The sequence below is a fragment of the Rissa tridactyla genome, chromosome 5, assembly GCF_028500815.1.
Source record: "Rissa tridactyla isolate bRisTri1 chromosome 5, bRisTri1.patW.cur.20221130, whole genome shotgun sequence".
Classification (NCBI taxonomy): domain Eukaryota; kingdom Metazoa; phylum Chordata; class Aves; order Charadriiformes; family Laridae; genus Rissa; species Rissa tridactyla.
Window position 1 is genome coordinate 41,680,694 of NC_071470.1, and position 23,737 is coordinate 41,704,430.

General features: G+C 61.3%; 2 protein-coding genes across 2 annotated transcripts in view; one reads left to right on the top strand and one right to left on the bottom strand.

Annotated features, from left to right (window-relative positions):
• Nucleotides 1-23,737, top strand: part of LOC128910374 (dedicator of cytokinesis protein 2-like) — a 77,826-nt gene that overhangs the window by 29,882 nt on the left and 24,207 nt on the right. Inside the window, exons 24-28 of the mRNA XM_054203502.1 lie at nt 1,583-1,653; nt 2,290-2,396; nt 4,276-4,403; nt 5,147-5,218; nt 7,242-7,337. Coding sequence (XP_054059477.1) covers nt 1,583-1,653; nt 2,290-2,396; nt 4,276-4,403; nt 5,147-5,218; nt 7,242-7,337 — 474 coding nt within the window. The remainder of the gene's footprint in view (nt 1-1,582; nt 1,654-2,289; nt 2,397-4,275; nt 4,404-5,146; nt 5,219-7,241; nt 7,338-23,737) is intronic.
• On the bottom strand, nt 10,774-20,276 carry LOC128910375 (INSYN2B protein-like). Its single transcript, XM_054203503.1, has 3 exons — nt 18,739-20,276; nt 14,387-14,461; nt 10,774-10,972 (listed from the first exon to the last, which is right to left on the bottom strand). Exons 1-3 carry the CDS (start codon nt 20,274-20,276, stop codon nt 10,774-10,776), a joined length of 1,812 nt encoding a protein of 603 aa, XP_054059478.1.

Below are 23,737 nucleotides of genomic sequence, written 5' to 3' on the forward strand. Positions count from 1 at the left end.
GGTTTCTACACAAAGAGGCATTAAATGGAAATATCTGGAGGAGCACACGATGCGGAGGAGGCTGTTGGTGGACGATGCACCCAGCCTTGTTGCCCTCAGCTCCAACAGGTATCTCAAGTATTGGAGAAGGGTTTGTGAGAGCCGCAGAAATGACTCGGGGTCTGGTGTGTTTGATGGAAATTAACGCTATTTCAGTCAGCTAGAAGAGGGTGGTGGAGAATTCAACCACAGTCTTTGCAAATCCAGAGGGAGAAGACATTGCTGGAGCGTCGCTTAGTGCCGCAGGCAACGGCGGAGCCCACTCCGGCAAACCGGGCTGGAGATCACTGAGCTCACTGGGAATGTGGCGCTGGGCGGCAGGATGGGCGACCATCACCACTAGAGCCGGCTCTGGGCTGCCAGGGCCTCTGGAATGGAGTTTTTAATTGCATCTGGAGATCTTCACAGAGCTGCCCCAGCTTGGGCCGAGGGTCCGCCCTGCCCATTACTGCCCTGACACGGGCGGCAGTCACCCAGCAAGGGGTCAGAGCCAAGCAGGGGTTTTGGTCCATTAAAAGTGCGCCCAGGGCAAACCCCTCCAGGGACTCGCCCGGCCTGTGCCCATAATCTCCGTGTTCGCTGTGCTCCGAGGGATGTGTCCAAGGCCAACTAGTCCAGGCACTTTTCAAAACTAGGTGAATTTGCAATAGGTGCTGTTCTCTCAAATTCCTACTGTAACTCAGAGGAAGATGACAGGCTCCGTGTCGAAACCACTGTGTAAAAATTCCTGGAGCTGAATCGTGTAGTGGTCGGCCCAGTGTGGATCTGCAGGCATCAAACCTCCTGATACTGATGCTGAAGTGCAGAAGTGTGTGGAGACCACCTCTGGCACCTGTCTGCACCCAGAGCCTGGACGGTTCCTGGCACAGTTTGAAGCCCAGGGAAGCCTGAAGGACCAGCTACCCTGGCAAAGCTAGAGACGAGCAGAGCTTGGCGAGTCATTTATGCAACTTAGTCACATCATAAACATAATGAAGTAGATTTTAATGCAGAAAAAAATGTGGTCGGTGTGGTTGCTGTTCCAAAAAACAAATAGCCATGTGTCCCCTACCCTTGTAGCCTTCCAGCGATGGCGTGGAGCTGGGCTGGGTACAGGGCAGCCCTGCTCCTCCAGCAGCCTCGGCTGCGGGGCTGGAAGGTTTTAAAAGCAATACAAGCCAGGGCCTACATTTTGTAGGAGTTCATGTGGTTTCAAAGTAAAAGCTGGAGATAGTTATTGACAATGGTAGGGGTATGTGACCGTACTGGTTCTGAGTGCTTTGCTGGATGCTGGTGGCTTGGCAAGAGGAAGCTGCTCCCGGCTGGATGCCCCTTCCCCAGGGACAGCGAGGGTGATGGGCTGCGGCTGGGGGCCAGGCTGAGCACAGCGCTGCTTTAACAAGAGGTGGGGCTGAACGAGGATGGTGCTGGCTCAGCACCCACAACCTTGGGGTAAGCAGGAGGGGTCACCTCCATGCCCGGGTGGCATCCATCTGTCCGTCCTGCCCCACAGGCACATAGGGAAGCAGGGCTGGCCGCAGACAGCTCTCTCGTCTCTTTGCAGGGAGCAGCCCTGAAGTACCTGCCTTCCATCCTCGAGGACGTGTTTGGGATCTTCAACTCCTCTGTGCTGGGGTAGGGTCCCTGTCACCCCCGTCATCCCCAGCCCTACTCTGTGGCAAGCTTGGCACCTGCCCCAGCCACCGCTGCCCCAGCTGTCATCCCACGGCAACCCCCCCATCCCGGAGCTGCCAGCAGGGATGCAGGCTGACGCTGTTGAGCCGAGGGCAAGGGCAGGCAGAGGGGTCTGGGTTTCCTGATGCCTGGGAATTGCCTCCTTATCCCCTTCTCAGTTCAAAACCAGGAGAGGGGTTTGCTCAATTTTAGCAGTAGCCTGTGCTTCAGGCAGGGACTGGGCCTGGAAACCCTCGGTCCCAGCCAGGTCCGTTTTGGGCATTCAGGCAGGGTTTTTACACTGGGTGTCTCCGTGTGGCCATCTGTGGTGGACACGGGCCACCTTGTGGCTTTGTGCAGAGGGACCACCCTGCCCTGCACCTCCCCGCACAGCTCTGCCCACACCCAGCGGCTGCCCCCTGCCCAGGAGCCCCGTCCTAACCGAAATGTGGGGGCAACCGGTACCCGACCCCCCGCTGCTGCAATTGTCTTCTGCAGAAGGAAAAAGGGGCTGCAGGTGCTCGGGACTGCAAAACAAGCGGGGTTCTTGCAAGCCCCCTATTTAACACTCATTAAATCCTCTCGCCTGGACGGCAGGGCCTTGCTGCGGGACTTCATTGGGAACCTGCCGCCCCAGCGCCTGCTGAGGCAGAAGCTGCAGTCCCTGACCGACATCGTCAACAGCAAGATCTTCCTGTCCTATGGTGAGAAGGGGCAACGGGGGGTCCTGGAGGCACTGCCCATACTGAGCTCTCCGGGAGGGCCAGGGCATCGGATGGGGACAAGTCCCTGCCGTAGGGACCCCTCCTCTGCTTCTGAGACAGCGCCCATGCCCGGAGCGGCTCTGCAGGGGGAGGCAATTCCCTCTAGCTTGTCATGGAACCATGCGTTGCCCAGTCCCTCACCAGGGCACAGCCGGTGCTGTTGGAGTGACCATCTCCTGCTGCCTGCAACGCTGCCAGGCTGCAGAGGGAAATAGGGTTTAGCTGAAGCAATGCGCAGTCAGTGTGAGGGTGGTTTTGGAGTGGTGTTCAGGGAGGGGGTGTCAGACTGGAGGGACGTACTGAGTAGGATTCCCCAGCTCTGCCCTGTCTCTGATGCTCTTTGGTATTATTGGGCATAATCTAGATGATGGAAAAAAGAGCCAATTTTGCCCTGCAAGGCCGAAGCGACTGGAGGCACGCTGAAGGACAGACTCAGGATTTAAAATCAGCTCAAGTTGGAGAAAAGGTTTTGAAAGATATAGACCATATTTAAGTTAAAAAAAACTCATGTGAAAGCAATCACTGAGCAAGCAGAGGACGGAGCCCAGGGTGGCGGCAGTGCTGCAGGAGGGGTTTGGGGCTGGGGGAGCAGGGAGAGAGGGGCTCGGCGATGCAGCCTTCATGGAGAGAGCATCCCTTGGACATGAGAGTGCCCTGCACCCTGCTCAGCATCAGCAAGGCCTCGGCTGGGCGTAATTCCAGGTGTGGTTTCGGGTGGCACAAGAAACTTGTGGCTAAACTGGAGAAGTCCAGAAGAAAGCAGTGAGAGAAGCAGAGAAGACAGGGTGAGGAAGAAACGACTGAGAGGTTCGGGGCAGGAAAGGGCACAGGTGAGATGCAATGAGCTTCCAGATATCCAGAAAGCATCTTCAAAGAGAAGGACCAGTGGGGAGCTGGGCTTCAGCCACAGCAGGGAGGCTCAGGGGAGCAGGGGAGCAGCTCATCTGTGGGCAGCAGGAGCCGTTTTGTGTCTCTGCCTGTGGAGACTTTGAGAGCAGGCAACGTGAATGTGTCTAACTCAGCCATCGAGTGCGGGTGGCAGGTCACCTCCTGCCGCCTGCCCCAGCTCTACTCTGAGCCACCACGATCCCGTGAGCGTTCCCTGCATCCTTCTCTGCATCCTTCCCCACATCCCCCCTGGGTCCTTCCCCGCATCCCTCCCCACACCCCCGGGAGAAGGTACAACACTGCTCCTCCGCACTCCACAATGGCAGGTGGTCGTGCCAGCAAGAAAACAGAGAAGCGTTTTCCCCCACTTTCCTTCCACTTGTCCCCACTTTAATGGTGCCGCCGTAGTGATAAGCAGCAACGTGGCACCATCAGTGCAGCGTTGCGCAGAGGAACAGAGTAATATGTAGTAGGAAGAGCACAGGTTTTTCATATATTCAGCGCCAGAGATTCTAGTTTATCTAGATGGTGTCCAGTTTAAAAAGTGTCCATCTATTTAGTTAAATTGTAAGCACCTTTAACAGAGCAGAGAAGCAGAAAAAAGTCCGTCGGCGTAAGCTGAAGCGAGAGGGGTTCAGATGAAACTTTTCTCTTTTTGTTTAGTTTATTTTAGCAGAGAGGATAAGTAGCTGTGTAACAGGGTGCAATGAATTCTCTGTGTTGGAGCCTTCCCACCAGGATTTAATGTTTTTCCAAAACCCCTGCTCCATCCGAGGAGGAAGCTGACAGCTCCGTGCGTGTGGGTGGCAGCCCAGAGCAGGAGTCATGCTGGTCCTGTCCATCCCCTTGGTCCCTTCCCTTCCTGGTCCTCTCCTGTGCTGGGGTGATGCCGGTGCCCGCCAGCCCCACGCCTCCCTGTCCGCCCCAACAGAGTGCCGGGAGCTGCTGCTGCAGACGGCAGTGCCCATCCTGCAGGAGTTGATCGAGAAGGGGGAGGAGGAAGATGCCTGCATTGAGCTGCTCAGCAACATCCTGGAGGTGCTGTACAAGGCCCGGAAGGTAAATCCTGTCTTCTCTGCTGCCTCCTTTTCCCTCTCCAGTAACCGCCTTGGAAATGACCCGACTAAAGCCATTTGAGTAGGGCTAAGCACAAATTACTGGCCACGAGATGATTGGGACTAGTTTTGGTCCATCCAAAGTCAAAGGGGGCTGTTGGTGCCCACCATCCCAGTGGGAACCTGCCCAAAATGGTGGTAAAAACCTTTGGATTCCCACCTAAGCTGGTCTCTGGCAAATTCCTGACAGTGCCCATAGGTGAGGAAGAGGCCTCCAAGCCAAGGGTCATCACTGACCTGAGGGCAATGGGGTGCATCACCGGCCATACCTCTTGCTGTCCCTGCTCTGCAGGCCCGGGAGAAGGCAGTTAGTCAGCAATTGCTTGCTGGCCCCTGGGCAGCATTGCACTCCAAAATTAGCAGTCCTGGCCCTAAATGTGAGCCAGAGCCCCGCACCATGGAGATCCAGCCCAGCAGCGTGCAGCAGAGAGCTGACCATGCCCAGGGTTGCGGGGGAGCCCCATGTATCCCTTTCCCCCCACACTGCCCGCGGGAGTGGGGTACCAAAGCAAGAGGTCACAGTAATACACTGGTCCAGCTGCACTTGGGGCTGAGCGTCCAGCTGGGCATGGTCCTGCTGTGGGTGCCTGACTGCCCAAACATGACTGGTCCCAGGATGGCCTCTGGTGGGACAGGGCTGTCCTTGCTGGGCATCTGCCCGACTTTCCGGTGCACTGTTTGTTGCAGAGAGCGGAGGAGCTGCGAGCGCAGCACGGCACAGGCGAGGGACGGCACAAGGACCGTGGGGATGCAGAGCTGGTGAGTGCCTCTCTGGTGGCCTTGGCACTTGGTGGATGGCGGGAAGGAGCCAGGCACCCCTGTGCATTCAGGAAGGGCTCATCTGCATCTCACTATGGTGACAAACCCTGTATGGTCACCTGGGATCAACACGTGGAGCTGGGCTGCTGGTGGGGATGCTGCAGTGACGGGGTCAGGCCTGGGAGGTGCCCTGCAGGGCTGGGAGGCTGGGGGCGTGTGTGGCTTTAGGCTTGCTGTGAGTCCCCAGTGCCTCATGTCCCACCCTGGGGTGGGGGGTGTCTATGCCTAGACCTTCGCCCTGGCCCCCTGTGGCCTCGGTGCTTCGTCGTGCACTGGCGGGTGGGCTTGGGCTGTTCCAGCTTCTTGCTCAGGTGGGAAGCAAGTGAGGTCTTGTGGCTCTCAAGGGGCAGCAGGGTGGTCCGATAGCTCCAGAGCTAGTCCACACTGGGTCACAGCCCCGCCAGCATGGTGGCAGCCCCACTGATGCCCACTGGACTTGCTGCTCCCCAAGTGCTGGAAGGATAAGGCGTGGGCTTACAAAACTAGAAGCAGCATACAAAAGAAAGAGCACAACCAGTGACTGCCGATGGCCCCGGCAGCATGACCCGCGGTTGTAGGTCTCCTTGTAGGCTCCTGCCCTGGCACCGCGGGTGTTTGGGCTGAGCAAGTGGAAGACACAGGCATGAGCACAGCCCTCGCAGCTGTGCTGGCAGCTCCCTACCAGGGTCACCCTTCTCCTCCTCTGTTTCCTGCAACATCCCACCCCAGCACTATGTGGGATGTTGGGTCATGTCGCTGTGGTGCCAGGCTGATGGCCGTGGGGGACCAGGTGTGTCCATACCTCAATAGCCATACCCCTTTCCCCGTGTTGCCTCCATCCACCTGCCTTTCTGCAGCTAGCATTGGGCCATGTCCCAACAGGCCACCGGTGAGCCCATCACCACCTCTCCCCGCAAGCCCCAGTCCGCCCACAGTGGGGCCAAGCGGCTGAAAGTTGAATGGCAGCTGGTGGTGGTGGCTGTTCCTGCAATGTTTTGGGAAAGCACAGGGATCTGTGCTCTTGCCTCACAGGATACTTCCTCCATTTCTGTCCTTTTTAGGCCGGTCTGTGCTTTGGGGTCCCTTTCTGGGGATCGGTGCTGTGGAAGCTGAATTAGACACATGCCACCATGTCCTGGGTGGGCAAGGTGGCTGTGGAGAGTGGCTTGCTTAAGTCCCATGGCACTGGGAAGCCCAGGAAGTGGAAGGCAAAGCTTGGAAATTGTGGTTGAAATGTCTTGGTTTGACCTTAACTTTTTCACCTAAAATAGCCCTTAAGGAGAGGATGCTCAGGGTGCTCATGGGTGAGGATACTGCTCTCGTTTCAACCCTGTGTGAGCTAAAACCCACCTTCGTCTGTCTAGTGCAGATGAAGCTGTCCCCAGCTGGGTGGACGGCTTTGCCAGGGAGGCATACGAGGCTGAGCTGTAGAAAGACCCCGAGCCCCATTTTTACACCGGAGTGCGTCTCCTTGTTCCAGCTCCAGCTCCAGCTGGTTGCCCTGATGCTGCCAGCCCCCCATGCGGTGATTAAACGAGCCGTACTTGCTGTGCCGGCGTGGGCAAGTCTTTTATTTCAGTATTTTGTATAAATCACAAATCTTTAGAGTCAGTTTGTGATTTCCCATCTCCCAAGGTGCCGTGAGTGCTGAGGAAACTTGTGCCCCCAGTCCCAGCTCCCAGTCCTCTGCCACAAATAACTGCAGACACTTTGCAACCTCCTTGCCTGCTTTATTTGCTGAGCCACAGTAACTGTGGTCATGCCATGGGGCTGATCGCTTGTGTCCAGGCAGGTGGCATGTCCCCAGCCCAGCCTGCCAGCACCAGGTACCGGTGAGGACTGGCAAACGTATGCCAGCTCTGTGCCGTGGGGGTGATTCCTGTTGGCTGCAGTGATGGTGCTGTCACCTGTGCCCTCTCTCTTGGCACCACAGCAGGCGGCGCCAGGTGCTCAGGCATGGCCGTGACACCTCTTTGCCTTGCAGGTGAAGGTGAAGAAGCACATCCAGCTGATCCTGGAGCGGCTGCTGCACACCGTCAATCGGAGGGTGATCGTCCTGGACCGGGAGAACACCCTGCGGGTGAGTACCACCACTGCTGCCTCGTGCTGCGCCGGGTATTGGGGCTGCGCCGCTTCCCGCAGCTGCCTTTGGGCGATGCAGGAGATGCAAAAGGCGTCGCTGCTTTAGGGGTCTGGGACCGTGTCACCAACGCTGCTCCTCAGCTGGCACTGCAGCCTGGCACCCAGCTGTCTGGGGCTGGATGAGCGGGTATTTAATGCAGCAGGATGCATGAGAAAGGCCAAACAAGGGAGGGGGAGCCGTGCAGGTGTGGAGCAGAGAGTGTGTTGGGAGGAGCAGGCAGGGTGTTGGTGATGCAGGAAGCCAACTTTGGAAGCAGATGAGGGGTTTGGGTGGTATTCGCCAGAAAAACAAGTGACTGGACCCGGTGAACCGTCACAGTTTTACATTCCAAGAACATATGGAAGGAACGTGCTGGGACAACCACCTCCCGTGGGAGGGGTAGGCAGGTCAGAGATCTGCTCAGCCAAAGCTTTGTGCAGAGCAGCTGCACCGGGTGCAATGATCTAATCATGAAGGAGGGGGAAACAGAGCTGTGGCCAGCATGGGTTCACGGGCATTCTGGTGTGAATGTGGTGGCAGACCCAGCGTGCTTGGCTGGGCAGCGAGGAGTGGGCCTGATGAGCTGCTCTGGGTTGCGTGGGTGGGCGAGGAGCTAGGTCCGACCGTGTCCTGGGAGCCCGGACCGAGTGGCGGGGCTGTTCAGCAGTGAGGAAGCGCCGTGCTGTGCCATGCTGCGCTGCGTGCCGTGCCCAGGGAGGTGTGGGCATCCACAGTGGCAGCTCGGCCCTTTGCTTGAGCCTTCTTGGGATAAGCCTGCAGGTTTGCCATCCTATTCTTTGTTATCGTTAACAAAGACCTAACTAAACTGAGGCAATAAAGCCAGAGGGCAGGACAGGACCTTTATCCTCACTGGTCCTGCCCATGCTCTCCAGTGGATGAGGCTGCCCTGGTCTGTGAGCATCCCAGGTGCTGAGATTGCTCCCACTGATGTCCCGAGGCATTGCTGCGCCCTGCCCCATGACCCCTTCTCATACCCCAAAGGGCAGGGGAGGCGCGAGGTCTTCCCTCAGGCTCCCAGCTCAGCTTGCCCTCCCCTGTTTGCTTGGCCAGTGCAGCCCTGGTGATGTAGCCCCGTGGTGACATTTCCCAACAGCGGCTCCGCTGTCCTGGGGTGGCTTTACTGCCTGAGCCGATGGCGGGTGCAGCCCCCGGGCACAAATGGCCTCGTAGCCAGGCAGTGCCGCTTCGCCAGACGTGCCCATGGCTCTGCTGCCGAAAGCGGCACCGCTGGGGCTGTGCTGGGTGGGCACAGCAGGCTCTTGGCGTTGGAGTATGATTCACGTGTGACTCAGGCAGGAAACGCATACAGGGTTGCACTTGGTATCATCTTGCTTTTAGCCTTCGTTCCCAGGCTGTGTGATGCAGTGCCAGAGGAAGTAAGAGCAAAAGGAGCCGCTGGGCACGCTCTGCCAGGCTGTGACAGAGGCGAGGAGGGACGCTGGGTGCTGAAGCGTGGCCCCGTATACAGTGCAGGAGGAGGGGAGCGATCCTTTGCCTGCGCCTCACTCCCACGGCTTGTTCCCCTTCCCACACACTGGTCCTGCTGGGCTCCATAAACACGGTCTGGCAGCTTTCCCAGTGCATTCATGATTTCCATACTGCTGCCACAGCCCCTGCTTTCACCCCGGGGTCCGAGGCCCCTCAGCCCAGGCTGCTCCAGCAGCTGTGGCTGCCAGGAAGGTCTGGGGGGGACCAGAGACCTGTGTGCCCATGCTGGAGGCAGCCTCCATCCACCCTGTTGCTGCTGGGCAAGAAGCAGAATTTGCGGGGGAGGAACGCCCCAGATTCACCGTCCCAGGAACTCAGACCTCTCCTGCCCTTGCCTTGACAGCTCGGCCCAGTCCCACAGGGCTCCCCAGTGCCCTGCTGGGAAGGGACGACCTGCCACAGGAGAGGCTGTGGCTGAGATTTGGGTGACTGCTGCCAAGCGGGGCCGGCGCTGGCCGCTGCAGCGTCTCCCATGGCTGAGCAGCTGGGACTCCTCAGGACCACTGCCCCCCTCGGCACTGCTGCAGCCCCGCAAGCACCAGGTGGGTCCCTGGCACAAGGGATGGGGTTTAACATCGTGTCAGCTCCTGCTTTGGGAGTACTGTGGTGTAGGGCATTGGCCAGGCCTTCCCGTCCTCTGCTCCCCCTTGCCGGACTGACCTCTGTGTCTGCAACAGCCGCTTGCTGCTACCCAGGGTGCCCAGTGCTTCCCAGAGAAGGCTGGGCAATGTCCTCTCCGAGGCTGGTGGCCCAGCTGGGAGAGGCGTGACTGCTCCTGCTGCCGTTGGAGGCTGAGGCGAGAGCCCCAGTGCGGCATGCATTCAGCATCTGGGCTCTGGGGAGCACTTGCCCCGCGGCTCCACGGCGGTGGAGGGTGGTCAGGGCACGGCACATCCTGGTGGGCTAGGGGGAGCGTGGGGAGCACTTAATGCACCATGCTCAGTGTTCGTTCGCCACCCACTGCTGCCGCCGCCGGCCACTTTGATCCAGGACCCTCATTAAACTGATGCTGAATTTCTCTTCTCGTGGGCAGTCTTGCAGAGGCTGGAATATTTGAACTGCTAATTTCATTCTCCCTGTAATTAACCAGCATTTCCTGCAGCCAGGGAGGCCCTGCCAGCCGGCCACGAAGCGGGAGAGGGAATTTCTAGCCCCCACGGCTGCAAGCAGCCCCTGCTCCCGTGTCAGCCCTGGGTACAGGCAGGATGTGCAGGGCTCAGGCCCTGGCACCCCAGCCTTACTCAGAGATGCTCGCTGGAAGGAGAGCCATGCTCCCTGGGACCCCCACCCAGCCTGCCCTCCCACCGGGAAGGTCTCGGGGCCAGGCCTCTCTCCTAGAGACTCCAATCATTTTCCATTGTCTCTGACCGGGGGTGCAGGAGAAATCCTCGGTGCTCCTGGTTAACCTGCACGCAGCAGCTGGGGGGGACGGGCGAGCAGCCCATGCTGTGGGGTAAAGGGCCAGGTGCTGATTTCAGCCGGGGCAGGCTGGGAGCACCGAGGCTGCAGACAGCCCTCAGGGAGCTCTAAGGCAGCCCTAAGCCCTGCTCTCACCAGGGGGCTGTGGGTGCCTGGGTCTGGGTGAACGCTGCAGCCCATGTAGAAGAATGGCTGTCGTCCCCCTCATCCTCATCCAGAACAGAAGTGCACAGGCGGGAGAGGATGTAACAAAAATAGCGTCTCCGTAGAATTTATTGAATCCTCATTAAATACAGCCATTGTTCCCCTCGCCTTATTTACACAGGGGCTTCGATACATTAAACTGAACGGTTAAAAATATAAAAGCTGGTGCTACCCAAACCCTACTGTCAGAGGGAGGGAGAGGAGGAAGGAGACATGGGCAGGGGGTCAGTGCTGGGACAGTGCCCCCGTGCTCCTGGCGGGCTCACAGGAACCAGAAGCATTTGCGCCTGGATTTCTTCGCGTCCAGCTTGGCAGGTAGCTTCGTCACCGGCGACGGCTCTTGCCTGGGTGTCAGGACGGCCCCCGCCACCGCCACAGGGGAGCTCGGCGTCGTGTCGCCCTCGATATGGCTCAGCACCCGCTGGAAGCGGCCCTCCTGCTGCCGGAAATCATGCTCCACACTGCGGGCATGGAAGGGGATGGCATTAGAGGGCATCGCCCGCCACAGCCCCCCTGCTTGCCACAGCTCCATGCCCCCCCGCAAGTCCCTGGGGACCTGAGCCCCCCTCACATCCCCAGGGCCCTCAGCCCCCAGCATGTCCCCAGGACCTCAGCCCCCCTGCGCTCCTGAGACTGCTGCACGGGGACGGCACGCGTGGCCAGCCTGGCTTCGGTGGCTGCCATCCTGCAGCTGGAGGGGATGACAGAGCCCCTGGGAAGGGCAGGGGCCTCATACGCACGCAGCTGCCGGCTGGGAGCCTGCGGTGCAGAGTGGCCCTTTGGTCTTTCTCTGGCAGTTTTTTCCAGGGCTCCCGGCATTCCCCGGTGGGCAGACTTCCCGGGGTCACTGTGTGCCACTGCAAGGGAATGTCCTGCTGGTATGCCCTTCAAACAGCTTCTGCCCACCACCCTCACCCTCAGAGGCTGTAAGAGGGGGGTGGGGGACGGATATGGCCCAAACAGCAGTCCCGCTGCGGTCTGCAGCTGGGCACGTGGCACCGCACAGCTAAACCTGCTGTGCCAGAGCACCCAGGGACCTCTCCTTCTGGAGGGACAGACTGACAAACAGCCCCTGACCTGGCGGCAGGGGGTATTGCGGGATGGGTCACCCTCAGGTGGTCCTCCTGCACCTTCTGTCTTATCCAGCCTCAAAGCCTGGTGCTACCTCTGCTTTTCTCTTGGGCTTGACTGTGCTTTTTCCTCTGTTTCACCCGCTCGCCAGAGTTCCTTCGCCCTAAATGAGGACAAACACGCCAAGTCCCTTCTGGGGAGCTGATCTGCTTGCAAGGGGCCTCTCGAAGTACCAGGAACTTGTTCCCAGCACACTGTGCTGGTGGCACTTAGGTGGCACTCAGGCACCAGGCAATTGGTGTTTCCTGCGGCAGAGTCCGCAGCTCAGGAGTGCAGCGGCTCCTCTGCCCTGATCAGGCCATCAGCGACAACGCCTGTTAGTGCCCCGCAGGGACCAGTGGCACTGCTGCAAGGGCTGGCCATCCTTGGTAAGGCATTGCCAGCACGGCAGGGAGGGCAGAGGAAGGCTCCGGACATGCCGGGCACCCTGTAATCACCAGCCATAGCAGTGTGTTTCCCTCGCTGCTGGACTGTGATGTGCTCCCCCGAGCTGGACACAGCTTCTGGTGGTGATGCTCCATCCCCCCGGGGACTGCGGGGTCCCTCTCAGCTCAGAACAACACACGCTGAGACTTTGCTTGTGACCTGTCCAGGGCAGGGTGCCAGCCAACTGCCCTAGCTGGGGACTGGTGCCGTCACAGTGGGGCGAGCCCAGGGCCCATGGGACCCTGGTTAGCACTCAGCCCCACCGGAGAGGGTCTGTGTGTCCCTGGGGACAGGGCCCCTCGTCCTGCCACTGCTGCCACCGGCACTGCACCCAGCCGCCATGGGCTGAGGGCAGGTGCAGCATCAGGAGGTGGCACAGGCATACAAGGGCTGTGCTGCTGCCTGTTGCACCACTAGTGACACGAGGAATTAGGGTGTCCCCCCACCATAGTCCTTAGATTTCCTGCAAGTGCGGGAGCCCTCCGGTGTCCCCGCAGCACCCCGCAGTGCACAGGCTGGCTGCTGGCAGCCACGTGCCATGATGCTTCCTCACACGGAAAGTGCTCTGATCTCCTCACACCAGCCACGTCCCATCAGATCAGCAAGGTGCCGTGGTGTGTGCCCGGGAACACGCACGTGGCACGGCCACCCTGCACACGGGGAGCTCCCCACAAGCTCCCCCATGGCATGCTGACACCTCCTCTCACCTCCCGTCACCTTGCTCTGCAAGGACACGGATTGTCCCCAGCTATTTCTAGGATAAAGGGTGAGCCACAGCAGACAGCCCCCTAGCAGGGGGGGCAGCATGGGGAGGGACCCCATGTCCCCAGCACAGATGCGGAGGAAGGATGCTCAGGGCTGCTATAGGGGTGCACAGCTGGCGCATTCCTGCATGGCCCTGGGATGGGACACAGACAGGGATTCCCAAGGGCCAGTGCTGGGAGTGCTGCCCCGGCTCCTTGCACCCCATGCACTCTGCACTTGGCGCTGCCCCTGCTCCCCCCACACCATGTCCCGTGTCCCACTGAAGCCTCTCTCCTCTCATCACGCGGACGGCAGCGAAGCCCAGAGGGAGTCCCCAGCGGGAGCCTGGCAATTACAGGGAGCCACCCCCCCCCCACATGTGACATCTCTCCCCGCCGCAGTGCCGCGTGGAGACAGGCTCGTCAGACCCAATTAGCACTGAAGTTCCCCACGAGCTACAGCGGGGGAGTCTGTGGTGTAAATAAGCGGAGAACAAGAGAGACGGACGCAGCACTGCCACGGTTGTACGGATGCGCAGGGGTTGTGAGGATGCTGATGTGCAGTGGTGGCCGGAGCTGGGCCCCCCCAGCCCGGAGATGCCTGAAGGAGAGCGTGTCTATCCCTTGCACGGAGGCTCACAAAAGCACAGCAGTGGCTACACCGCCCCATGCACACACCACAGAGCGCTGCTCGGTGCCAGCTCTGCACTACACATCCCGCACTTCTGAGTGCTAGTGGAGTAAACCTAATTAATAGCAAAATGAGAACATGCCTGGCCAGCTACCTGCGTGACCACAGAGGGAGACAGCAGGCTGCACAGACAGAGGGGCAAATGGACACCCATGGATGCCTGGAGGGGCGGGCAAAGACTCGGGTGAAACTGCAGCTCCTCAGTTCCCACAGGGCTGATGGGGAGAGGGACCCGGCCACATCACCGCCTACACTGGGAGGGTGTGAGACACCTTTTCCCGAGACCAAATGGGCTCTGAGGAGAGAGCACATTGGAGGAAAGCACATCCACACCCCGACCCAAAGCTGACACCAGGGAAGCAGAGCCGAGACCCTGCAGTCCCAGACCCCGGCAAAGGGCAGGAACTCCCTGCACAACCGGCAGCCCCTCTGCAGCATCTGTGCAAAGCTGGCACAGGGACAAAGAGATGCAGCCTGGACTCCGAGCGAGCGAGCAAGCCCACCCACCAGCCATTAATGAGGCTTTCCCCAATACATTGCTTTTATAGAAGATAAATGCTCTGCCATCCAACTGGAGCAGCATTCCTTCCAGCTGCAGCCAGTCAGCTGTCCTTCACGAAAATCACCCCAGCTACTCCTGAGAGCGGGAGCTGCTCTCCGCAGAGATAAAGCGACCAGATTCAGGCCAAGTAACACCAGGACCCTGCTCTGGCCTTTCAACACGTGGTAGGAGCTGGCTGCAGAGTGGTGAGGTGCCTGCACCCATGCCGGGAGCCCCGACAGCACACTGGGGAAAGAGCTGGCACCAGTGTGTCTGAGTCTGAGTGATGGAGGAGGACAGGGGCCCCACCGGGAACGTGCAGGGGGCCAGAGCTGGCTCTTACCTGTAGATGATGCAGGCACAGTCCCGGCAGGTCCCACAGTTGGCAATGTCTTGCCCTGTCCGGTACGAGTGTCGCCTGCGACAGAGCAGAAGTGCTGTGAGCCTGGATACCCGGCCTCGGTCTGCCTGTGCCTCCCCAGCTGCCCCCAGGCACCTCATCTGCGTCTTGAGTTCATGCTCCAGCAGCCAGGAGCTGCCAACCAGCTCCTCTCCTCCCTTGGATCCAGATCCTGTCCTCCCTGGGATCACAGCTCCTCTCCTCTTGAGAGATGCCATTTGATGCCCAGGCCAAGTGCGGTTCCTCTCAGCTCCGCAGATTTCTCAGATGGTTGCAAACCAGAGACAGGCACAGCAGAAGGCCCAAATCCTTCACACGTCCTTTCATCTCCAACACATAGCTGAACCTCACGCCCGTGGCCACCCCAGGCCACCGTGCATCTCCCCACACACGGCAGCACAGAGGGAGCGAGACTGTGGGCAGCGCGAGGTCAGTGCAGGGGCACTCATGGCACACAGCAGTGCCCTGACTGATGGGCAGAGGGAGATGCTCCAGCCTAATCACCAGCCTACGCCAAACTCGGGATTTATCTTTTTGATGCTTTTGCACCAGAGAAGCATCCTCCTCCAGGGAAGGTGCATGGGACTCAAATTAAGCCGATGAGCCCCAACATTCAGCTCAACCCCAAAGCAAGTCCTCCTCCCTGATCTCTACAGAAGGTATCTGCACCCCAAATGTTTCTGCTGCTGGTGCCAAACACCAGTCCCGATGCATCCCCAGGCCAGCTGCAAGCTGCGCAGGGAGCACATACCCTGCTGCCCCGCTGGGCGAACGCCGGCTGCCTGCCCTGCTGCCCGGGGGGCAGCTCTGTGCTCTTGTCCCCCCATGTATACTGAGTGCCCCCGCTGTCCTTACTGCCTGCCAGCAGCACATCCCAGCTCCTGCCACTCTGAGTGTGGGGTGTCCACCAGCCCCAGTGTCCTGGCGTCCCAGGGGGCACCAGGGACCGGCAGCAAACCTCTCGCCTGGCCACAGCCTGATGCTCCCCTGAGCTCAGCAGCCTCCATATTCCACCGCCGGCCCTGGCTTTGGCTGCTGGTAGGAGTGCCACCACCTCCCTGGGGAAATGGTCCACTGATATCTCTCCTAGCTCAGCCGCCTGCAGCTTCTCTGAACAAGCTTGTCTGCCTTTGGCTTTGCCACCCTCCCAAGCCCTCAGGGTGCCGGGGCTGTGCCGGGGAGCTGCCCATGGACCCCTGGCACCCAGCACTGCCAGTGGGTGCTCCCCAGTGGTGCCCCAACTCCGGTTGCTCTTAGAGCTGTAAGAGAAAGGCCCTATAAAATGCTTTTGGTCACCTTTGTGGACTCCATCTCCCCATCTCCATTGCCCCTCTTAGGCAGTGCAGGCTACGGCTTTTGGGGGACAGCTGAGAAAACACCCCCCCCGTCCCACATAGCAGTCACATTTTCCTGTTTAAATCTTCCTCCTATTACTCGACCTTGATCATGACTGTTCTCAGTCCTCGAAAACTAGGTCTTTCAATGCACCAAATTATGTATTACAATTGGGATTATACTCTTAGCACATAAATTAGATCATGTGTATATATAAAAAAGTACATATATATGTGTGTGCGGTGGGGGTTATCCAATGCTGTATAAACTGCGCCTCTCTACCAGGATGAGATCTAATCCTGGGATAGGTGTTTGGTGTGGGATGTTGCCAGCGGTAGATGCCTGGACCCTGCAAGGACATGTTACACCGTGAGTGGCATCGGGGCTAGTGGCACCGCTCTGGTGCATGGTGGGTGCCTTGGAGCCGGACGCTGACCCGTGGCAAATGAGGCCATGCTGTTCCTCAGCATCAGGACACTAGGATAACTTTTTATGCGATTTCCTATCCCATCCCTTATGTCTCCAGGCATCTTGTTTGCTCATTTGACTGCAAGAGTATACAGAGCCGAGATCTTAATTAAGCTGCCCGCAGTGAAGCTAAATCAGCTTCCCAAGCAGACAAACTCAATTCTGACCGCGGGAAGAAACTTGAGCTCTCAACAGGCCCTGCTCTGCACATGCCCTCGCTGTACCCCGCAGGGACGAGGCTCGGCATGGCCATGGCATGGCTGCAGATCTACAGGCACCCTGGAGGGCAGCACCGCATGCAGGGGGGGGATCACTCCCTGGCCCTTCTCCTCCGAGCAGCCACATAACCCATGGGGGCAGCAGACCCCCAGGCAACCCTGACAGGCGAGGGGCAAGTGGGCTGTGCAGGGGGCTGCATGCTGATGCCCAGCAGTGGCAGCAGAGATCATGAGAGGGGCGAGACCTCGGCTGGTGCTGCTCCTCTTTTGGGGCAAACAGGGCCAAACCCCGGACCAAGCTCTCCTCCCGGCGGTGCTGTGCCAGGGCTGGAGTGGCCAGGGCACCCACAAAGCCGACTGGGGCAGGCAGCTCCCACACGGGCAGGGAGAGTGGGTGCTCAGAGCACAGGGAAGGGTCTGTGGGAGCCGGCACCCCAGGGCTGCTGGCAGCTCCTGGCCGGGACAGGCACACACAGGCTGCACCCTTGGCCAGACAGTCTGTGCCAGGGATGGAGCATGGTGCTGCACACTCCGCCTTAACGCCCACGTGGGCTTGCACGCTCTTGCTAACCCTCTGTGGGATCCACACCACCTCTGTTGCTCCTAATTGGAAGGAGGTACTGAGCAGTCATTTGCTTTAGGTAAAACAATTAAACACATGCGCAGGCACCAGAGCCAGGACTACCAGGAGCTGCCCATCTGGCAGGTCCAGATCTCCTCCCGTGTGCCACCCTGCCTCCCCAAAACCGCATGCCAAGTCAGACATACCAATATCACTGCAGCACACACTAAGCTCAGTGTCCCTGGCAGGCTGAGCCCCTCTCCACCTGTGAGGCCAAACTAACGAGCCACCAAACTGACAAGCTCTCCTGTCCCAGTGCCCCAGGCTGTCCCCACGCAGCTGAAGCACAGCACGGCTGTACCTGAAATGCCACCCCTAAGCAGTGCGGGGGATTGTCCATGGCACCGCAGTCCCCACCATCCCAGGGCCACCTCGCAGACAGATGGGATGGGCCAAGCTCCCTCTGGCTGCCTCCCAGCGTGGGCGCCCGGGCAAAGCTGCTGCCTCCCTGACACTGACCCAGGGCAATCATGGCAGGAGCTTAACGGCCTGAGGTACAGCCACTGCTCAGTGTCACAAAGGCTGCATGCACGTTTCTCTTCACCAGTTCTTGCCCTGCGAGGAGCAGAGGGCATGAGCTGCATGAGCACTAGAGACTGGGAGCACATTTTCACCACGAGGGTGGTCACAGACTGGGACAGGGGCCCAAGAGTTGGCGGATCTCCATCCCCCTGAACACTAAACCACAGCTGGGCGAGGTCCTGAGCAGCCTGTCCTGGCTGCACCCACCTTTGGTGGGTGTTGGACCAGAGACCTCTGGCAGCCCCTTCCCACCAGCGCTTTGCCAGTGCTTCAGTTACAGCCAACGCAGGCTTCCTTAGATGTAATGACCGGATCATTGCACTGCCCTGGTGGGAGCTGGCTGTCTCGGGCCATGGGGAATATGCCCCAGTGGGTTTTACGGGAGGGTGCCAGGACTGGCACGAGGTGAGCGGCTCCTCACATCTCCAGGGAGGTTGGTGGCCCTTGTGTCAGATGAGTTTGGAGGGTCTCAGCTCTGGGCCATCACAGACTAACCTCTTTGCTCCATTTGGCAAATCTACCTGGAAGGCCAAGGAAAATTGGCCCAGGGGATGCCCTGCCCCACCACCCATGGAGCAGGTCAGGACAGGGCTGTGTGGGCACCTCCCCAGGGCACAGGCGCGTCAGTCATTGGGGCACTGGGGGCTGAATTTTTGCCTTGGATAACTCAAAGGATGGGGTTGAAAGCAGGCGTGAGAATTAGGGAGGCTGTCCCTGGGGAAAGGCAGTTGTCCCTGGGGCACCCACCATGGCTGGGCTGATCCTGCAGTTGGGATGCGACATCCCAGGTCTCCGCTCCTAGTGACGGATGGGCACATCAGCCGCATCAGAGCAGGGGCGGGGGGGCCCAGCTCTCCTCGTCCCCCTGGCCTGTGCCCCCCTGCACCCTTTTCCTGGGCATGGGGAGGGCACCACGAGCACACGCAGAACAAGCTGGGGCGGGTGAGACATCACATCAAGACATGGTGTCGCATAAGCGTGGATGGCAGCTCTGAGTTTCTCAGAGGCAAACGTGTCCGGGAGGCGGCAGCACCCAAATCTCTGTCAGGGCGCCCCCATTCTCCATCCACAGCCCCCCGGGGGACATCGCCCTCCCCCCCCATCCCCTGCCTCCATCCCCGCCTGCTCACCCATCCCGCTGGGCCTCCTTCTTCTCCAGGTCCTGGATGACGTCCAGCAGCACCCGGATGGTTTGTTGGCTGGTCTCCAGCACCCCTTCCAGAGACTGAAGCTGGGACTGCAGGTCCCCCTGCTCCCCAGGCCCCCGGGGGCCCTCTCCCTGAGATGTCCGGGTGTTCTCGTCTTCCGCTGGTGGTCCCAGCGGCCCCTTGGCTGCCACCACCAGCTGCAGAAGGTCCTGGACGTGGCGCAGTGTCTCCGACTGCTCGGTGGTGAGGCAGGGCTGCCCATGCCGGGGGACCTCCGGTGCCCACATGGCTGGTTGTGTCCCCACACCGGGGCCCTGTGGGGCCAGGGGCAGCGGGTCCCCGGGCCCCTCTGGTCCTGCCCGGCCGTGCCCAGGCTCAGCGGCACGTAGCCGGCTGCAGATACCATGGGGGTCTGGATGGCTGAGCGCAGCTGGTGTCTTCTCCGGCACGGCGGCAGCAGAGCCGTGCCAGCCTGGCGCTGGTGGGATGGGGGCTGGCGAGGTGCAGCAGGGCCCCCCCCATGGTGTGCCGCAGAGCTGGTGCTGGGGTGGTGGGGGGTCCCGCAGGGGGTTGCCCTGAGCTGGCTGGCGGAGGCCGGGGGTGTCCGTGGCAGGGAAAGTCTGCTGGCGGTATGGCAAGGGCTGGGGCGGTGGGCGCCCATGGGGCAGGCTGCGCTCTGAGTCGCTCCGGCCGAGCCCCCGCGGCTCGGTGGGTGGCCAGGGCTGACCACAGGGCACAGAAGCCGGGCGTGGGGCAGCCCCACGGCTGCCCCCGGGATTCCCACGGAGCCGGGCGCAGGCAGGGGACGGCAGGCAGGGCTCAGGGATGCAACTCTGTGCTGGGGAGGTGCAGCGGGCAGCGGGGCACCCAGCTGTGCCTGGATAAGGGGGACAGGGATCCCTGGGTGGTGGTGGTGGTGGCACACGGCACACGGCGGCGTGCTGGGCGAGGGCTGCGGCATGATCGTGCACGGGGAGGCTGCCGGGTGCCCGTGGGGGCTGAGCACGGCTGGCACCGGTGGGCACGGTCCCCGCTGGGCACCAAGCGCTCCCCGTGGTGGCAGGCAGCACCGCATCCCCGGCAATGTTGCAGACGCTCTTGCTGCGTGGCTGGGAGGCCTGGAAGGGCTTCTGGATGCTGGGGGAGGTCTGGATGGCGGTGCTCATGCACGCCTTCCTGGGCATGGGCAGCGTCAGCGAGCCCGGCTGGGCCTGGGGCCAGCTCCGCCGGGAGGCACAGAGAGCCGCCGGCTCAGGGGGGTCCCTGGGGGGCGGTGAGGCACGTTGGGTGTTGGGGCCGTGGGCGGCCGTGGGCCCCGGGGGGGGACTGGCTGCCCGCTCTGCACTGCCCTCCACGAGGTCCTTGAAGCGGACCTGCTGCGTGCGGTTGCGCCGGCGCTTGAGGCGGCTCTCGATGTCGGGCGAGTCGCGGTTGAGCAGCACCGAGCGCACCGTCATGGCTTTCTCCTGGCCGCCCTCGCCGGCGGGGGCCGGGCCGGGAAGGGGCTCGCGGCTGACCATGGCTCAGGGCCCCGGGGCCGCTGCGGCAGGGCACGGGGGACCAAGCACCGGCGGCCGGAGCCCTGGGCTGCACCCGTGCCCGGAGCTGCCCAGGGCAGCGGGCGGCCTCATCCCGTGCCACCGTGGAGAGGGGGTGCTGTGTGGGAGGTGGGCGAGGGACCGCTGGGCATGCTGCCCACCGCCTGGCCCTACAGCCCCCGGCACGCTGCCCTGACAGCCCTGCCCGCCGCCATGCCTCCCCGGCGGTGCTGGCAGCCCATGGTCCTGTCACCGTCTGCCCTGGCTCAGTGCTGCCCGCAGCGGGCTGCCCAGGGCGCCAGGCGCTGGCAGTCCCTGCCCATGGCTCCTGGGGTCCCAGACCTGTGGGGACAGAGAGAGATGGGTGAGCCCCGGCCCCGCTGCTGCAGCCCCCCGAGGACAGGAGCGTCCCCCGTGGGGCCGCTGGCCTCTGCCCGCTCCCTCCCAGCCCCGCCATCACAAAACGCAAAGAGACAAGCTTTGATCTCCGGCGCTGCCTCTTCAGCACAAAGAGAGAAGGAAAAAAAGAAACCCCTTTAGCATAAACACGTTACAAGTTCACAGCTCAAATCAAGCAGAAGCAGCTGTTAAAAATAGCTCTGCCTCACTGGGGCTGGTGCCTCGCGTTTGTGGGGCGCTGGCAGTGGGAGGGCGGGAGTGGGGCAGGCACAGGGGGGGCTGCTGCCTGTGGGCATTGGGCAGAGCTGGGCTGGCCACGGTGGGCTCCTGCGTGGGACGGATGGACTTGGGGCATCCGCTCTACACGAGGCATGGACTCTGCGTGGGGCTGGACAAGGTGTGGGGCGCCCAACCTGTGCGGGTCATGGCTGAAGTGGACACAGGACCTGTCGTGCATGGGGCAGGGCTGTACTGGGGACCCGTCCTGTGTGTGGGATGACCGGAATGGGGACAGGGGACCTGTCCTGTGGGGCACATGGCTGGACTGGGCACAGGGGACCCGTCCTGTGAGTTGGATGATCAGACTGGGTACAGGGGATGTGTCCTGCATGCAGCACCCACCGGAGGTGCGGCAGGGCTAGGTGGGCTGCCGGCGTGGGGGGACCAGCTCCGTGGGCAGCCGGGGAGACCGTGGCTCAGGGACAGTGGGCCAGCTCGGGCATGTGAGAACCAGCCAAGATGGAGAACAGGCATTGTGGCTAAGACGGTGACTTCGGTGAGACCAGGGGACTGCTCCCTGCCCACAGAGAAGGGCGGTTGCTGGTATCTCTCCAGCTCTCGCCCTGGCTCTGCTGCAGGGCTGCCCTGGAGAGCGAGGTCTCCCTGGGGCATCGTACCTTCTGCCATCGCGCGGCCCCAGGCAGCCTGCCCGACCGCAGCTCTCTGCCCGCCCTGCCTCATGAGCAGGCACATGGCACGGCTCCTGCTCACAGGGCTACCACCAGGACCTGGCTGGAGGACCGAGGTCACGGCTCCTGCCCAGGGTTGTGTCCCTGACACCAGCAGCACTTCCTAGGTGTCGGAGGGGCAGGACCTAGCGGGGGGCTGGCCCTGCCCCTGAGCAGGGGCTCTCACGCAGGGGGGATCACACCCAGCCATGTCTCCGTCCCTGCCATCGCTTGCGCACAGCTATGCAGGGCTCCTCTTCCCGGCGCAGGCAAACCTCCCTCCTCAGCCCCGTCCTGGCCATATCCCCCCACCACACCAGCGCCAAGCCCCCATGCCCGCCGTGCTCTGCCTCTGTCCACCCTGCTCACCAGCTGCTACCCTGGCCTGTCACGCTGCCGGGGCATACAACACTGCAGAGCAGGGGTTGCACACTGGGAACCCTGCTTGGGATCCCCTTGGGATGGAGAGGAAGGTAACGGCTCATTTTGGGAAGCAGCATCAAGGACAGGGCGACAGAGATGGAGACGCCAGCCTCGACGGGCAGCGGCACTGCTTTGCCTGGCAGTTCAGTCTCCCAGCATTCGAGGTCTGCAGACATCCAGAGGTACCTGCAGCATGGGCGAGCCGCAGAGCGATGTGGGCTCCCCCGTGGCACGGACTCCACCATGCCATGTCCTGCATTCCGCATCCCCACGGCTGGCTCTGGCAGACCCTGCCCCGGACCACAGCCCACTGCTCCCCCAGTGACCCCGCGCCCTCTTTGGCACACCGAGACAGGAGCCTTTGCTTGCTCCACAGCCCTCCTGCCCTCACTGCGGACAGATACAAGGCATCGGCCAGCCCCCCCAGCCCCCCTTGCCGTCTTGCCTTGCTCCTGCTGAAACGAAGCGGCTGACTCAGCACAGCGGCCTGGAGTCACCCAGTGCTGGTAACGAGCAAACTTCCCGAGTTCTAAGCACGCCGGTGTCTGATGCTTCCCCAGTTCAGTGGCTTGTGGAGCGGGGGGCTCACGCAGCCCCCCCGCCCCAGCCTCTGCCCCAGCACCGCATACCCCGGTGCCTCTGCGCCCCTAGCATGGCATTAGTCAGGATGCTGCTCCACATGCCGCCCAGCCGCCCGGCGCTTTCCTTTCCCGAGCTTGGAGCCGTGCCCAGACACCGGGAGATGTTTGTGAGGCAGGACGCGACGGAGACACAGCGGAGGGATGGGGCACCTCGTTAGTATGGACAGCAACAGGCGGAGGAGAGAGCTGGCTCGGGGATGGAGCCAACGCCACCTGCCCCCGCGCCCCACACTCGCCGCAGGCTGCGTGCGACTCCGGGAGGAGCAGCCCCACGTTGACACCTGACAGTGGGTGCCTGACCCGGGGCGTGGGATGGGGCAGAGCCCGCTGGGATGGCAAGGGGCTGTGGGGCAAGCCCCTGCCCAAGACTCTGCAGCAGCCACAGGGTCACCTCTCCTCGCCCGGGGCCACAGCACGGAGCTCAGGACCCACTGCCCAGGTCCCGCTTCAGCATCCCTGGCTGCATCTGTGCCAGGGAGGCAACACGCTGAGCAGCAGAGCAGGGCCAGCTGGCACATCTCTGCGCTGGACCAGCCTCCTGAGCACGGCTTGGGACCAGTGTGGCTGGGCTGAGCGCTCCTGGAGGGCAGCCTGCATGTGGCCAGCCTCCTCCGGAGGTTTCCTTAATGAGAGCGCTAATGGGCACGGGGCAGAGGGTACCAGGAGCCGCTCCAAGAGCCGAGCATGGGGCAGGAGCACTACCGGCATGGTCTGAGTGCAGATGCAGCCCCCCTGAGCCTGCAGTGGGGATCTTGTGGAGCCACGGCCCATGGCAGAGCGAGACGAGGCCATTCCACTGCCTATGCAGCAAACGCGAGGCTGTCAGTCAGCGGGGTCTCCGCTGAGGCACCCTCTGCCTCCCGAACCGCACCGCTGGAGAGATCAGAGACAAGCCACAAGGACAAAGAAAAAGTCCATAAATTATACATGCACTAACTCCATTTGGGAACGGCTCGGAGGATGTCAAACACCAAAAGCTAGGACCCTCCCACTCATCTCTCTGCGTACGCTTTATGGTACAGTCAGATTTGGT

Excerpts from the sequence above, each read along its gene's own strand:
- LOC128910375 (XM_054203503.1), bottom strand. The coding sequence starts at position 20,276 with ATGGTCAGCCGCGAGCCCCTTCCCGGCCCGGCCCCCGCCGGCGAGGGC. Across the intron at positions 14,462-18,738 it reads AAGGAGGCCCAGCGGGATGG|GCGACACTCGTACCGGACAG; the intron begins GTGAGCAGGCGG and ends GCTCTGTCGCAG. Across the intron at positions 10,973-14,386 it reads TGTGCCTGCATCATCTACAG|TGTGGAGCATGATTTCCGGC; the intron begins GTAAGAGCCAGC and ends CCATGCCCGCAG.